The sequence below is a fragment of the Eucalyptus grandis genome, chromosome 6 (assembly GCF_016545825.1).
Source record: "Eucalyptus grandis isolate ANBG69807.140 chromosome 6, ASM1654582v1, whole genome shotgun sequence".
Taxonomy (NCBI): domain Eukaryota; kingdom Viridiplantae; phylum Streptophyta; class Magnoliopsida; order Myrtales; family Myrtaceae; genus Eucalyptus; species Eucalyptus grandis.
In genome coordinates, this window is record NC_052617.1 from 53,185,662 (window position 1) to 53,201,331 (window position 15,670).

Consider the following 15,670-nt stretch of genomic DNA (forward strand, 5'->3'; position numbering starts at 1 on the left):
CGTTACTTTCAAGTCATTTCAATTTCTTGGATGTTCATTTACCGCACTGCTTTTCAATAATTTGAGTGTAAATTTCTTTTCTAAATTATGACATTAAAAAAAAAAACTACAAAAACTGTTGCATAGACACTTAGTGGTTTCATAAATATTATAATTGATAATCAAGATTGTGTGGCCATTTAGATAAACAATCTTCCAAGTTAGTGGTACCGCAATGGCACTAATAGAAACATTGGCATAAACAAGTTCTCATTCTTAGAAATCTCTGGTTGTGTAGGAATCGAGACAACACTCCCGTATCTTGATTGGTTTTTAGCCGACCCTACTAGACTAGTGGCGACTCCTAGAAATACATAGGTTGTTAAGAGCTGAAATACGAAATCCAACGTCGTGCGAGATATGGGCTCGGGAGAGCCCGCACCTAATCCAAGGCCATTGGTTCGCCTCTTTAGGCAAATACCCTAAACCTTCTCTTCCTTTTTTCCCTCAGACAAAAAAAGAGAGGTCATGACAATCGCAAGCATCACGTTCTCGACGCCATCGTGCCACCATCGCCGCGTGCTCGCCGTCGTCGGAAATCGGTGAGTTAACCTCCTAATCGTGGATTAAGGCGTTAATTGCGTTTAGGGGTGGTTAGTTTAATATTAAGTGTGGTTAATATTAGTTAACCTTGGTTTATTCTTAATTGTGATTAAGGATTGTTTAGATTAGTTTTAATTGTGATTAGTTTAAGTAATTATGATTAGATTAATTAATTGTGGTTAGATTAATTAATTGCATTTAATTTATTTAATCGTTATTTATTTAATCAATCGTAATTTATTTATTTTAATCACTATTTATTTAATTAATTGTAATTATTTTAGTTAACGTCGATTAATTTTTAATTAATTATAGTTAAGCTAATTAATCGAGTTTAGTTTAATTAATCGTAATTAGAGCTAATTAATCGGATTTAGTTAATTAATTGTAATTAGCCTAATTAATAGCGATTAGTGTAAATTAATGACGAATTAGCCGTTAAGTAAAATTTTATGCTCGTTTTACTAGATGAATTTACACTTAATTCTGATCGTTTGAGCATGTAATGCCATGATGTTTGATTACCCATATCATGTATTTTAAATGCTATTTTTCAAAGATGATTTATTGGTAAGAAAATAGCAAATTTTGAGGTGTCGTGTTTGGACGCCGTATTTTACGTGATAAAATGGGCAATGATGTTTTAAAATGAAAGTGTGCAAAGTTTGATAGGTTAATTTTAAATAGATGACCACGTCCGATTATTTTACCAAAATTTTAAATGTAAATATTTTCTGAGATTTGTTATTTAAGCACGAACTCTTTTACACTGGGCTAATTAACGGAAAATAAAAATTGGCTTGAGTGTTGGCGTGCTTGTGTGGTCATTTAATTGAACCCGTCATCCAACAGGAGTTTGGGGGTGATGCCCGATTGTTATCGGATGCCGAGTCGCGATTAAGGCCGGACCGATGCTCCTTTATAGAATGTCGTTTAGGCGGGGGTTCTAGACGATGCCCGGTCATGCTGGAAGACCGCCAACTCGTGTGTTGTCCGTGGCCCAAGGAATCATAATAATCGGAACACATGTGAATGATTGTGAAGCATTGCGCTTAATTATGAAGTAAAACTGTTAGGCATAGTATGGGACGTGCCAAAACGGATTTTTACCTTATAATTGGGACCCGTGTGGATGCTTGATACATGAGAGTTATGTGTTCTAATCATTGATTATGCTTATTATATTGATAATGGCATATGTAACGTACTAATATGCAGGGGTGTGCCAAGGTGAGGTAAAATTGTATGCCATTGCATGATTAGGCTGCCTCCATAGGAATTTGCATCCTAATCGGGGTTTAGGAAGTTGACTCGCTAAAATTTTATCTCACCTCGTTGTTGTTAACCATTTTCAGGGCCGTAGCGTGGAAATCTGTTATGTGCAGATATGATGGGCACGAGATGTGACACTTTTTGGCTAGCCTTGCCATTAGTGAAGCTAGAGTTAACCTTGAGCTTTCTGACCATTTTTGCTCATAGGTCATGTAGGAGTTGCATTTTGTTGTAGGCATGTAAATGTTAAACTTCTTGGGTTAACAAGTGAATAAATAAATGTGCGGCTTTTGGAAATTGTTTGTTGTGTTTTGCGATCCTTGTTTTATTGATTGACTGGGTGTTTATCTAAGTCGTTTCCACATGCATTTAATCGAAAGATAAAAAGAATGGGTCGGCGACGCGTCTTGGGGACGTCGCAATTTAATCGACCGCTGAGGGATATTCGTGTGCTCGAGGTTCGGGACATGACAGGGGTCCTTTTCATTGGCAATATATTTGCAAGATAGGCTCCGTTCATTTCGTGGAAAATATGGCGTTTCTGGAACATATTTTCCAATAAGCCATTTTCCAAGAAAATATAATTATTTTTTGGTATTCAAATGAAACCTGAAAATGAAGTGGAAGATATTTTTCATTATTCGGTAAGGAAAATATTTTCCTTCATATACTCTTTTTCATTTATCTTATTTTTTAAATGGATTTTTCATATTTTTTAAAATTTGATTTTTAATTATTTTTAATTTTTAAAATATATTATTAATTTTATTCTTTTTTATTTTCTTTTTATTTTCTTTTTTTCTTTGGCAACCGGCCACTGGCAAACCTTGAGCTCGCCGACGAGCACGAGGCTTGCCACTCCCCAAACCGGTGAGCATGAGCGTCGAGCTTGAGGCTCGCCGATCGACGAGCGTGGGCTTAAGATTGATGAGCTCGAGGTTCGCCTAGTGACGGCCGACAACTAGCCAAGAAATAAGAAGATGGGAAACAAAGAAAATAAAAAGAAGAAAAGAAAAGAAATAGAAAAGAAAAAGGAAATTAAAAATAATTCGAATTAAAAAAAGAAAATTAAAATTAAAAAATAATTCAAATAAAAAAGAAAAGAAGAAGAAGAAAGGGGAGAAGGAAGTGAGGATTTGTAGAGGTATAAGATAAGACAGATCAAGTGAAGAAAATGTTTTCTACTTTTCAAAAGTGAAAACATTTTCCCTAATTTAGAAGACTTTTTTTCTTTTCATGGAAAACATTTTCCCCAACGAAGTCATTTTCCGTGAAACGAACACTAAAATCCGAAAATGTTTTTCCTAAATTATTTTTCGCGAAACGAAAAGCCAAAAGTCTTTTCCTTTTCAGTCTGCTTAGCGCACGCCGTGGGGATAATAAGTGAATGGCACAAGCCACATACGTCTCAATCATTGGTGATGCTTGACTTGCGCCGTGGGGAATAATAAGTGAATGGCACAAGCCACATACGTCTCAATCGTTGGTGATGCTTGACTTACTTTTCCAAGTCTCCATGACAACCATATTTGTGGAAAATGGAAGTCTTGATCTTGGGTGGGTACATGACTTAAAATTAGGGGAAATTACCAAAAAAGTCCTAAATATTTTATAGTTGTGCCAATTCAGTCATAAATTTATTTTTTTGACCAATTAGTCTTAAACATTTGACAATTGTGTTAGTTCAGTCCTTCCGGCCAAAATTGGCCAACTGGGTGTGACGACCTCCAGGCGGCGTAGGCAACAATTTTTTTAATAATATTTTATTTTTCAAAATATCTTATTAATTTTTTTTTATCTTTTTACCTTTTTCTCTCTCTCTCTCTTTTTTTTTTTCCCTCCTTCCTCCTTCCTCCTCTTCCCTCCTTCTTCCTTTGGCTTCGGCGACTTGCTAGCCCTCACCGGTCATTGAACTGAGGCGTCCAGGCAAGCTCGCCTTGTCGTCGCTAGGCGAGGGCGAGCTCGCCCAGCCATTGGCGAGGTGAGCCCATGCCGGATTTGGCGGGGGCTCGCCTCACCGTCGCCGGGCAAGGGTAGCTTGCCCACCACCGGCGGGCAAGCCCTTGCTTTGGATCTAGTGAGGCGATCGATTTGGCGAGGGCTCACCTTACCAGCCCGAGTGATGGCGAGGTCCCCCGCCGGTGGTTGGGGAGCTCCCCTTGCCCAGCGACGACGAGGGGGCTTCGCCGTCATTGGATCTACCTAGGCGAGCCCTCGCCAAATACGACAATGGCTCGCCCCGCCAGTGGCCGGGCGAGCTCGCCCTTGCCTAACGACGGCTAGGCAAGCTCGTTCGGCCACCTCGGTCCGGCGATCAATGAGGGTTGGCCGGTCGCCAAAGCCAAAGGAAGAAGGAGGGAGGAGGGGGAGGAGGGAGGAGGGAGGAAAGAGAAAAAGGAGAGAGAAAAAGGTAAAAAATATTAAAAAATTAATAAAGTAATTCGAAAAATAAAATATTATTAAAAAATTATTGCCAGGGGCCATGTCAACGTCGGTAGGTCAATTTTTGTTGGAATGATTGAATTGGCATAATTATAAAATGTTTAGGATTCAATTGGTCAAAAAAATATGTTTATGACTGAATTGGCATAACCACAAAAGATTTATGACTTTTTTTGTAATTCTCCCCTCAAAATTGGCACTCAAATTTTGGGTAGATGAGTGGGGTGTTGAAAGGGAATATATACAATGTAGGAATTTTATTTTAACATAATATTTTGTGGAAATCGACCAAGTTTTGATCATGCATAATTTTTCCATCTAACATCCAATTGACTCAGTTCTAATATTAGCAACACAGTTCTATGATGTACAATTGATAAAGATTCAAGTGATTGGTCTGTGAAGAGAGCTTGGATCCTTTTTTGCAAAGTAATATTCATGCTTCCCTATCCTGGAGAGAAACAAAATTTAATTTAGAAACTGCGATCCTATTAACTTAATTACTAAGGTCTGGGCACTCAGAAATTGTGCATGTTGTTCGAGATGCTTGAAATGTCTTAAAACAATGAAGAGCGGTAGCAGGGGTAGATAGATGGAGAGGTGAGAAAAATAGAAAAAGGGTGGATGTATTCTTTCTTTTCCGATAAGAAAAGGGGCAAATCCCAATTGTTATGTTAATACTTGCCTAACAAATACTGCTTGTCAATTATTTTCATTTTTAAGTGGAAATTCTAAATAAGAGCCCGAAGTGCTCTTATTTTAGAAGTGCCGTCATTTTCTCAAATAAGAGCTTAAAGTGAACATTATTTCAAATAATGATTCGAAGTGGCTATATTAATTTTAAATAAGGGCCTGAACTCATCAGTTGTGAAAGGTAATTTGGTTTTTTTAGATTTTTTTTTAAATTTCCTTTTCTTTATTTTTCCTATTTAATAATAATAATAATAATAATAATAATAATAATAATAATAATAATAATAAAACTAAACTAAACTAAAGTGAAACTAAAAAATGGAAAAACACAAGCACTGCTGCCCCATCACCTGTGGGGTAGTAGCGATGGTCGGCAAGGATTGGGAATCCCCATTGACGAGAGGTGAGGGTTAGCAGGCCCTCTCCAAATATGGGAGAGGGTGGTGACCCTCTTTCAAATTTGGGCGAGGGTCACTTGCCCTCACCCCAATCTGGGCAAGGGTTCGGGGGCGCTGGGCAAGGGTCGACGACCATTGTAAACCGAGGTGCAGGCAAACAACCCTTGCCCCAGATCCGGGAGAGGGTTGTCGCCCTCTCCCGTCTTTGGCAAAGGCTTGTTGGCCCTCACCCAAGTGTGAGCAACCCTGCCAGCCATCACCATCACCCCACCGACAATGGGGAGGTGCAGCGATGGCTTGTGTTTTTCCCCTGTAAAAATAAAAAATCTTTTTAATTTAAATTTAAATTGTGTTTAGACAAAAATAACCCCGATCGATCGAATTTTTGTCGATCGACGAGACTAGACCCTTATTGGAAATAGCCATAACTACTACAAGGCCTTCTTTGAGATTAATATAATTATTTTAAACTCTTATTTAAAACAATGTCCACTTCATACTATTATTTACGAAAATATAAGCATTTTGGCCCCTTATTTAAAATTTTCCCTAAATTTAGGAAAGTGAAATTTTTTTTTTAATTTAAAGAAGGGAAAATGCTTGTTCCTCTATAATTTTTCCATATTTTTTAAATTTTTTTTTCTTTTTTTCTTTTTCCTTCTTCCTCATCTGGTTGCTGGCTTTGACGACGATGATCAATGACAAGCTACAAGCACTAGCCGAAGAGGCATGGCCTCATTGACCTCAGGCTAGGTCGAGCCTTACTTGGATCGGGCAAGCTCGACCTTGCCTCGAGCTCGGCCGTGGCCATTGCCAATCGGCCGTGGCAGAGGAACGAGGAAAAAGAAAAGAAAAGATTAAGATTTTAAAAAAAGAAAAAGAAAAAAGGTGACGTGTTTTTGTCCCTCCCATTAACTACACGTGAGCAGAAAGATGTATACGCCCCCCGAATCCCCAGCGACGATGGAGCTCGCCGTCGCTCCTATTCGCCGTCTCGCTCCTCGAGCCTCGATGCCAGAGAAGCCGTTCCTTCGCCACTTCGGCTTCCACCGTCGTCCCGCGACGAGCCGCCGTCCCCGAGGGCCGCGTCTCTCCGCGACGTCCCGTCGCTCGGCGTCCGGCGCCGGCTCTCCTCACTTCACGGGCGAGGACAATCTCGATGCCTTATTGCAGGTCTCGTCCCTTCCCTTTCCCTGGCAAGTTAATTTTGCCGTAAATCGCCGATCGTATCCGGTCGACTGCAACACTCTGTTTGCCGCCACCGTTCTCTTGTCCGTACAGTTCCGCAGTTTGCTATATAACTCTGGCTGTATTCTGTGTTTTGCGTTCGAATTCTCCGTACTTATTCGGTGATTTCTAAGAGGGTTTCTCCGTGATTGTTAGTTGCTTCGTTGTAATGTCTCTGCCATAGGTCCTGAAGCTGATAAACTGGTGAGCTCAGCAGTGCTTGTACTTCGTCCATTTTCTATGCAATAGAACAAGAGCCGCGTTATCTTACTATTTGATTATAACTCATTTGTATTTAAGAAATGTTTTCTATTGTAGTATGGTAACGTATAGAAGTCTTTTTTTTTTTTTTTTTAGTTAGCGGACAGAGGCTTCTAGTTGTTTATATGTATTTTAGAGATAGTATAATATTTTTCGTTTATAATATTCTGTGTTGTGTTTGTGGAATTTTGTTTTTATACTAAATAGTTGCTTTCTACTTTGAAAATTTAGTTTCAGGCGTACCTTTTACGCCTAATGATACGTTAAAGTAATGCTGTACTTATGCTAAGATGTTCCTTACTCCATTTCAATTATATTTCTGTGAGACAATCCGCGCCATGCGCAGGTAAATGCCTAAATTTAGTATATAACTGACTCGTCCCCAAAATTCTTCTTCAAACTGGGACCTTTACTACAATAAGTTGATGTTTTCCCCTCTGTCACTGTTTAAGCTCTTTGCATTTCTCATTCTTGTATGACATGTCATTTTAGCGGGGAATTAATTGAAGTTCTGTTGGCACTTTGTAATGTTTCGGAAGTTCTGTTTCTGGTAAGAATTGTAAACTTATTGTAGTAGAGTGCTGTTGGTCTGAAGGCCGGTGCAAGCAAGATTATGGTTCCAGCTTTCTTGGAACACAAGACTCACGTGCGCATAAAATTCCTGTCACAATAACTTCATGGTGCTATTATTGAGTGAATTCCTTCTTTCTGCGTTGCAGGTTCTTCCAAGCGACTTGCATGATGATCTGATGGGTGAACCTGGTCGATCTCAACTCGTAGAGGTTACATTCCATTAAATCTGTGCTGCTACTACTTATATCGGTACTCTTATGGAGTATATGATATTGGTCTTCTCTTGCTACTTGCTCACAAGACATACTGCACTGTTTGTGCTGTGGAGTAGGTGGGGCATGCATTCTTATTGTCCTGCATATTACATTCATAAGGTACTAGAACAGTTTTTCCCCCCCTAAATAAAAGTAACTTTTACTTAAGCAAAGAAGCACTTAGCATTCGGAATAGCATGGAATAACATCATTTTTCTGCAGCAGAATTTCTATCATGTGTTGCTGTGGTGCACATTATAGAGAAAATTCGACAAGACCAAGACGTGGAGAAATTCTGTAATAGCTGAAAGCACGACTCTTTGAAAATCCTCAGTTGGAACGAGGATAATCTAAGGTTCTTTGGAAATAAAAATGTATAAAAACTAGATGTTGGTTTTCTTATTCGTTGAATTTTCTATGTGTACTAAGTTTAGTATGCAGATAGAAAGATATGGATAATTACTTGAATGATGATTTTCTTCATTGTAACTTGTGATGGCTTGAAACAATGAGAATAAGTCACTGGTTGAGATGCTTGCTGTCTGAGTCACAAATGGAGGGGTCAGTATCTAGGTTTTGATACACCAGCATAGTTTCAACCTGGAAGGCTGGACTAAGTGTTTGAGGTTTACAAGTAGGCAAGCATTAGAAAGTGACTAAGATTTAGTACTTGCTTGGGGTTGTTGTTACTTCTTGTCAATTCTCTATGTGCTGCCTATAAAAACCGGCCAACATATATCTTATACCACTACAGCTTTTAAAGCGTTCAAGACATTAAGAAAAGAAGACACTTTTTGATGTAAAGGAGAAAGCCCTCCTCCAATCAAAGTTCCAATGGTATTTCCTAGATTCTAGCTGTGAAGTGTTGTGACTTTGTGGTGCATATGCTCATATGTGTAGATGAACACCTTGAAAGTGTGAGTAACTTGAAAAAAGGCAACTTTTTGTTGGACTCCTGGATGCCACCTCCTGCCATGCATTATGCTCTTTCTTCTTGCATTTCAATTTGGTCAAAATCCATCACAATGAAAACTGGATTTTCCAAGTGTGTGACGTTTTTCAGTACATCCGGCAATGGTTTCCTTCCAAAACCATTGGACTGAAATACGTGCTTTCAACACTTCTTTAGGACTTTGTTTTTCTTTTTCAGTTTTTAGACGTTCTCTAAGAATTAATCTGAGATATATAAACTTTCCTCCTTCATAATTTCTTTTTAATCGCATTTTTTCTTTTTGCAGTTTTGGCTTGATTAAGTGCTCCTCTGTCATTTTTTATTTTTTCTTTGAAGTTCCATTCATCAATAAGTATTTTATGCTGGCCTTCAGGTTTATAGAATTAAAAGGATTAGCATAATGGAAGTTGTGTCAAATTACATTGTGTATATCTCGGTGGAACAATCTTGGATTCTTGACAGTTTTGCTTCAGTAAAGAAAAAGAATTATGTTGACGATCCCTTTAGCCATGTTGTGGATAACCTGGAGACAATGAAGGAGAGCAATTTAGTGCACACATAGCTGCTTGTGTTGTACTTGGAGAGTCTAGGCTTGTTATTCAGAATTATACTGCTCAGATGCTAAATAAGATGTGAATGAAGACAGATTTTGTTGGATCTTTCTGCTAAAATAATTTTTTACTGGGGTTTGCTCTTTTTAAGGATTACACTATTTACCAATGAAGGAGGTATCCTATCATTCTCAGCTGAAAATGAACTGGAGCGTTTTGCACAATAATTTCTGATATAGTTTTTGTCTATGATTTTCTTTCCTGCATAGAAAATCTAAAAGATAACAGCTGTCTTCTGCTGTCTGAATAGGTGATACTAGATTTGGGCCGTTTGCCTGAAGCACGTTATCAAGGTGAAATTGGTGGAAAATACTTGAGGCCAACTGAGGTGATCGATGGATTCTCTTTAGTTGTTCCACATTTGAACTTGCTCGAGCACTAACTTATTTACTGAATAAGTTCAACCTTCTCGACTTTCTTCTCCCTCCATATGTTTATACAAAAAGATTCCTTTTCATTTTCTGATAAGGAAAAAACATTCCATTGTGCTTTGACAAAAAAAAAGAACACATTCTAGATTTAAGAGAGCACTTTTGCAAAAACTTTGACGTAGCTTGTCGTTGGAAATTAATCTACAGTTATTTAGTCGCTTTCCTGACCCAACACCATTATCTAGGTTACAATGAAAGATCTGGAGCATGCGCTAGATGCTGTTGGAGAATTTATAGACAATAGAGCTGGCATGGCAGGGACCTTGCATAGGATATCTGCCATCAAGAACAGGGAGGGGGCCGTGGTTGGTTTAACATGCCGAGTTGGCAGGGCAGTCATTGGTCATGGTGACATGGTCTATGATTTACTTCGATACGGGAAGAGCATCCTGTTTGTTGGAAGGTGAGCACATTTACTGATGTTAAAGGAAAGAAAAAGGTTGATCGGGGGTCATCCCTGCTCGAGTATTTAATCATGTACATATGCTGTTGTGCTTTCTTTTGTATTGTGTATTTTTCCTTCTAAGCTATCTCCTATCAGGCCCCTTGAATCTAAAATTGTACGTGCCATTTATATCTAGGCTTATCTGGCTCTTCCCATTGAACATATTGTTGTCAAATGCTGAATATGAGATGAATATCTTTTCGACATACTATATGGTCCACAAAATGCATTATAATAGGTGGCGTTTCCTTGTCCATGGATAATGCCTGTTGTGTTTTTCCCAGATTATGTGAAATGAATTGTCAACTAATGATAGTGCGTAAGAAACATTTAGGATTTCTTTTTTGATTTAAGGTCATTATAACATTTAGGATTTCTTTTTTGATTTAAGGTCATTATATATATTCTTTATATGGACAACAAAAAACAGTATTTTTTTCTTATCTGTCCTAATATTGTATGACCCAATACACAAGCTTCCAGTGCAGCCACAAGACAATTACTTTAATGAGATTTTTTTATTAGTTATTTCCTTCTTTCTGATAAACTCTGGTGGTTATTTCTTTTTTGATTTTTGAAGAACTTCTAGTAACTAATAATCATATTGTACTAGTACTTCTTGCTGAACTGGACACCGCTGCTGGAAAGAAATAGCCATTTCAAATGGCAGGCTAACAGGGGCTAACAGTGATATAAAACCTGTGGATGGGGTATTGCCCTGCTACCTTTAAGAGGTTGGGCCAACTCGAACAAGGGGCCTTGTGTTTATACTTATATCTTCTGTAGCAATTAGACCCTTTAATTATGCTTTGGAAATCTGCTCTGATGTACTTTCTTATATTGGAAAGGCCAGGTGTTGGTAAGACAACTGCAATGCGAGATATAGCTCGTGTATTGTCTGATGAACTTTGCAAAAGAGTGGTAAGTTAAGCTTCTTCTTTGCAATGCTTTCTCATCTTTGATTCTACCGTGTCTTATCTGTCACCACCTCTTTGTTTCCCCTGAAAGAATAGACAAACCTCTGAACTCACTTCACCTGATATAGGTGATTGTTGATACAAGCAATGAAATAGGTGGATATGGAGATGTTCCACATGCAGCTATAGGAAGAGCCCGAAGATTGCAGGTTCCAGAACCATCATTGCAGCACAAGGTCATGATCGAGGCGGTGGAGAATCACATGCCTGAAGTGATCATTGTGGATGAAATTAGCACTAGGGCCGAAGCTTTTGCTTGTCAGTCAATCGCTGAAAGAGGTGTCATGCTTATTGGGACAGCACATGGTGAAACACTTAAGAACATGCTAAAGAACCCTAATCTTTCTGACCTGGTGCGTTTGAATTTCTGAGGACTTTTATAGAAAACTTGCAAATTAACAATTCATCATGTCCATATGGGGTTATATTATCTTACATCTTCTTTGCTGAATTTTCTCTTTGATTTTGCCTTACACCTTGCTTCACAATAATAGGAAAGGCCAATACCTATGAATTGCTAGTTGTGACCAAGCATAACATAATAATTTAAGATGAAAGTTCCCCTTCAAAAGTTCATCGAGGAAAAGATGATTTTTTTTCCAACTATCTTAATTTCCAAAGCTCTTACAATCAATAACTTGTTATGTTCCAGATGTACTGGCAAGTTTCCTATCACCTCTTAGTGTCTTACGCCTACTGATGACAACTACTCTTGCTGTGAACTCATAGAAGTAGGTTCACCCTGTGCAAAGCAGATACTCTGTTTCTTTGGTTTAAGATGGAAGAGAACAAATAGGGATGTTGACTATTTTCACCAAATTTCAGCACTATCGAAACATCTCATTAGAAAAGTGCCATAGAGATTCTCACTCTAGAGGGTTGTCCATTTATAACAGAACTACTTTTCGGGAAATACAATTCTCCTGACAATCCCTTCCCATTGACAATAAGTGCTTCTGAATATCTCCTTCATCCTAGTCTAAGTATCATGCGAAGGGTCTTGTTATTGAATGTCCACAGGACACTCGTAAACATACTAAGGAATGTTTCGATTTCTAAGCATTTATTACACATTAATGAGAAATGAAACTGTAAGTTGTTCTTATCTGGTTACTGAACAAATTCCCTTTAGCCACTCATTAACAGAATCCTTATGCAAAAACTTTCTTCCTTGAATCAACTTCTGTTTTGGAGGAGTAAACGCTGGATTTTGTTTAGATTTTGGATATTGAATTGATAATTTAAGTCTTGATGTTTATCTCTTTTTGATTGATCATTGTGACTTCAATATATGCTCAGGTTGGGGGAGTACGAGCTGTTACTTTAGGCGATGATGAAGCTCGACTAAGGAGATCTCGAAAGATTGTTCTTGAGAGAAAAGCTCCTCCAACATTTCCTTTTGTGGTAGAGATGCGGAACAGATGCTATTGGGTGATGCATCGGGTATATACTGCTGCTGTTCACTCCTTGGCTAAATCATTGAAGCAATTCCTTTTCCTTTTTTCACTGCACACTTGGGTTGACCAAGAGTCTCTTTTCATTGGCTATATGTAAATAGATAAGTATGTCAGTTGTTGGGAATTATTAATTCTGAACATGGAGTATTGAGCCTGTTTCCAGCAACTCAAGCTTTTGGGAAAAGGATTGTTTATTATGGTATTGGAGCTCACAGCACATGAGGGGTTTTGAATCCCCGCACCTTTTCTCTCCGTCACTTTGTTTTTCACCTCCTAATGGATTCTTGATACAAATTCTACTTTTATTTTTTCATCAGTAATAGCAATGAAACAACCAAAAAGCTATTTAACTTTACATCTAATTCATTCTTCAATTAACATACTGCAATTTCTTGACATTATTAGATGCTTTCAGAAAACGTTCTAATATTCATATTAAATTGTAGCTAAAATTATATTCAAGTCGCAGAAGTTAATTTCTGATTTTATTATATTTGTGTTCACGTTTTAAATAGACATGCTTCTTATAACTGCTTCATGCTATGGGGCATCCACTATGCCTGCACCAGCAACTACCACAGTGAGACTGCTTCTCTGACCATAACCATAATTCAAAACCTTGCTTGACATAATGTTAAATGACTGCTGATGTTATGTCTTTAGTGTTCAGTTTATGTTTGAATGCATGGTGGTTACGACTGTTCTTGTTTTCACCTTCTCTGTTATTGTGTATGTGTACCTTAGTTGGATTCCAGTTGCTATTTGTATATAGTGTGGTTGGGCATCTGTTACTTGCTAGTTGATGCTTATCAAATACACAGACATCTGGGCTTTGTTCTTTAAGAAGAAATCACCTAACGATGTGGGATAATAAAAGATCGATTTAATTATGCTTTCAGATGACCAATTTTTGCCCTTGTTTTGCAGACAGAAAAAAGCGTGGATATGTTGCTTAATGGTAAATTGCCTCTGGTTGAGGTAATGATTTCAACCTATGCAACTCTTTTTGTTGGATAACCTAGTGGAATAACAATCTAGTGACATAGAACTCCAGGTGGATTTGCATGGGTATACTGTTTTGCTTTAGCTGGTGCCTGATTGATTTGTGATTAACCAGCAGAACGAGAAATAATCCCTTAAATCTGTATGATTCTTGCCATCATTGACCTAGAACACTGTGAATCTTTTTTCTTCCGTTTCAGTTATACAGCTCAGAAGCTCCTTGGTTTTTCAGGTCAGGAAGCGAGATGACCAGTTCAAGGTTGTAATAGAGAGGTGGAAGATGTACAATGACAATATGCTTGAATAATTTTCCCCTTTTGTTTGCTAATTTCTCGTGACAAACTCCGCCTCTTCATCCAGCTATTTTTAAGCATATCTTTGTGCTAGGATGTAAGTTACAACCAATCCATCATTACATTTTTTGAAAAATTAACATAAATGGTTATGCAGTGTCCCATTCTACCAATGTTGATGTATTCTACCTCTTTTGCAGTGCTTCAGTTTGTGATTCTAGACCACGACCTATGGTATGGCATCTGGCTAGAAAAGAATGTTTGGTCTAAATTATCACCTCATCATGTGTTTCCTAACAGCCATACCAGTGGAAGGAATCTATTCCCCTTTTACTCGATTCATTTCAAGCGAGCAAGTGAGGCATATGTCGTATGGCAAGAACTACAATAGCAAAGGGCTTTCACGGAGAAGGCATTGTTAGTACATATACCAATAGAATAGAAATGCCTTTCCTAAGCTAATGGCTGTTGAATAGTTGAGTGCTTGTTACAAAAGTCTGATTAACCGTGTTAAGTATCCAGTTTTGTAACTTATTCTATCTTGTACAATTGGATTAAGATCTATGTGAACAGTTGATTGCTGATTCAAATATTTTTTGAATATCTATGAGTTCCAGGTTCGTTCGCTGCATAGGTATGGTAGAGGATATATATCATGTGAATTTTTCTTTTTCGTGGTAAGTTCATTGTTGGAATTGAAAAAGAAGGTACAGAAAGCCTCTTCAGTAGGTTCTTCCATGTCCGTTGGTTCTGAATCTGATACAAATGCATGGTCGACAGAAAAATTATGCCATTTTCTTCGAGCTGAACCGCAGTCAATTGTCTATGGGAACATCAATTGAATTAGCGTAGAACCATAGTCTAAAAATCCACCACAAGCTAACATGAAGGTCCACCGCAAGCTTCCCTTTTGTCTAGTTAGGGTCTAGGTGCCTTCCTTTTGTCTAGTTTCTGTTCACACCACAAGGGATAAGTACACTATATCAAAAATTATATATGGCGTTCACTTTAGTGCCAAAAGTGAAGATAAACCACTCTTCTCTTTTTTTTTCCGTTTTGATCCCTCTGCTGCCTTTTGTTTTTTAGCTTGGGTTGGCGGTCCTTATGTGGCTAATACCGTTTGTTGCTTGCTTTCGTCTCAGCACTCTTCCACTCACCTTGACGTCTTGTCACTCTGAATGCAAGTTTTGGTATCGAGATTTCCTCTTGTAAAATCGGTAAAGTTCAATACAACTACTTACTTTCACAAAAAAAAAAAAAAAAAACCACTCTTCCCTTTCTTGAAATTGCTGCACATGGAGTCCACACTTTTTTCTTTGCCTCTAGTGGAATGCTCATGATATTGTGTTAGCAAGTGAAGAAGGCCAAATTTCACGGGTTAAAAGATGATGGCTTGATTGTGGGTTGTGAAGAAGGTAATTTGTAGAGAGCGACTGAGCTGCCGGAATTGGCGGGCACGCAAGCAAGATGATGGGGCAAGATAGGGCGTCTCATCGACGTCAGGTGCCAAGGGACATGAATAGCAGCTACAAAACACTCACTACACCAGTCCAGCAGCTCGCTGCTCGCTGATGGAGACCCGAAACAATGAACGGACGAGTCATGCGCGGGCAAGCGTTGCTGAACGACTGCTTTTCGCTCGACATGCTGGCTACATTCGCAGCAGCGTCTTGTAGCTCATTTGCTTGCTCCGTCGCCCGCCGCCTGCCGCCTGCCGCACCTCCTCCTCCATCTGCCTCTTCGGTGGCGATGGCCTATGTTTCTTGTGAGAGAGAGAGTCAACAGGTTCAACAACCATTA

General features: G+C 38.6%; 1 protein-coding gene across 6 annotated transcripts; it reads left to right on the plus strand.

Annotated features, from left to right (window-relative positions):
- The first annotated feature begins 6,311 nt into the window (after positions 1–6,311).
- LOC104450752 (uncharacterized protein ycf45) lies at positions 6,312–14,471 on the plus strand. Of its 6 annotated transcripts, none has more exons than XR_005551850.1 (10): positions 6,312–6,560; positions 7,595–7,657; positions 9,516–9,593; positions 9,882–10,099; positions 10,990–11,062; positions 11,187–11,471; positions 12,418–12,561; positions 13,503–13,553; positions 13,778–13,967; positions 14,071–14,471. XR_005551850.1 is itself a non-coding variant. In XM_039314893.1 (9 exons), the coding sequence occupies exons 1-9, from the start codon at positions 6,321–6,323 to the stop codon at positions 14,083–14,085; spliced, it is 1,167 nt and encodes a 388-aa protein (XP_039170827.1). In that variant the 5' UTR covers positions 6,312–6,320; the 3' UTR covers positions 14,086–14,471. The 6 variants fall into 6 exon arrangements, 3 of the variants coding, with proteins under 3 accessions (XP_039170827.1, XP_039170826.1, XP_039170825.1); XR_005551849.1 differs by having other exon boundaries at positions 13,810–13,967; XM_039314893.1 differs by lacking the exon at positions 13,778–13,967.
- Positions 14,472–15,670: the final 1,199 nt, after the last annotated feature.

What these genes read in the sequence shown, in the direction of transcription:
- LOC104450752 (XM_039314891.1), top strand. Translation starts at nt 6,321, where the DNA reads ATGTATACGCCCCCCGAATCCCCAGCGACGATGGAGCTCGCCGTCGCT. An exon ending in GTCGATCTCAACTCGTAGAG is followed by an intron (nt 7,658 to 9,515) that starts GTTACATTCCAT and finishes CTGTCTGAATAG; the next exon opens with GTGATACTAGATTTGGGCCG. An exon ending in AATACTTGAGGCCAACTGAG is followed by an intron (nt 9,594 to 9,881) that starts GTGATCGATGGA and finishes ACCATTATCTAG; the next exon opens with GTTACAATGAAAGATCTGGA.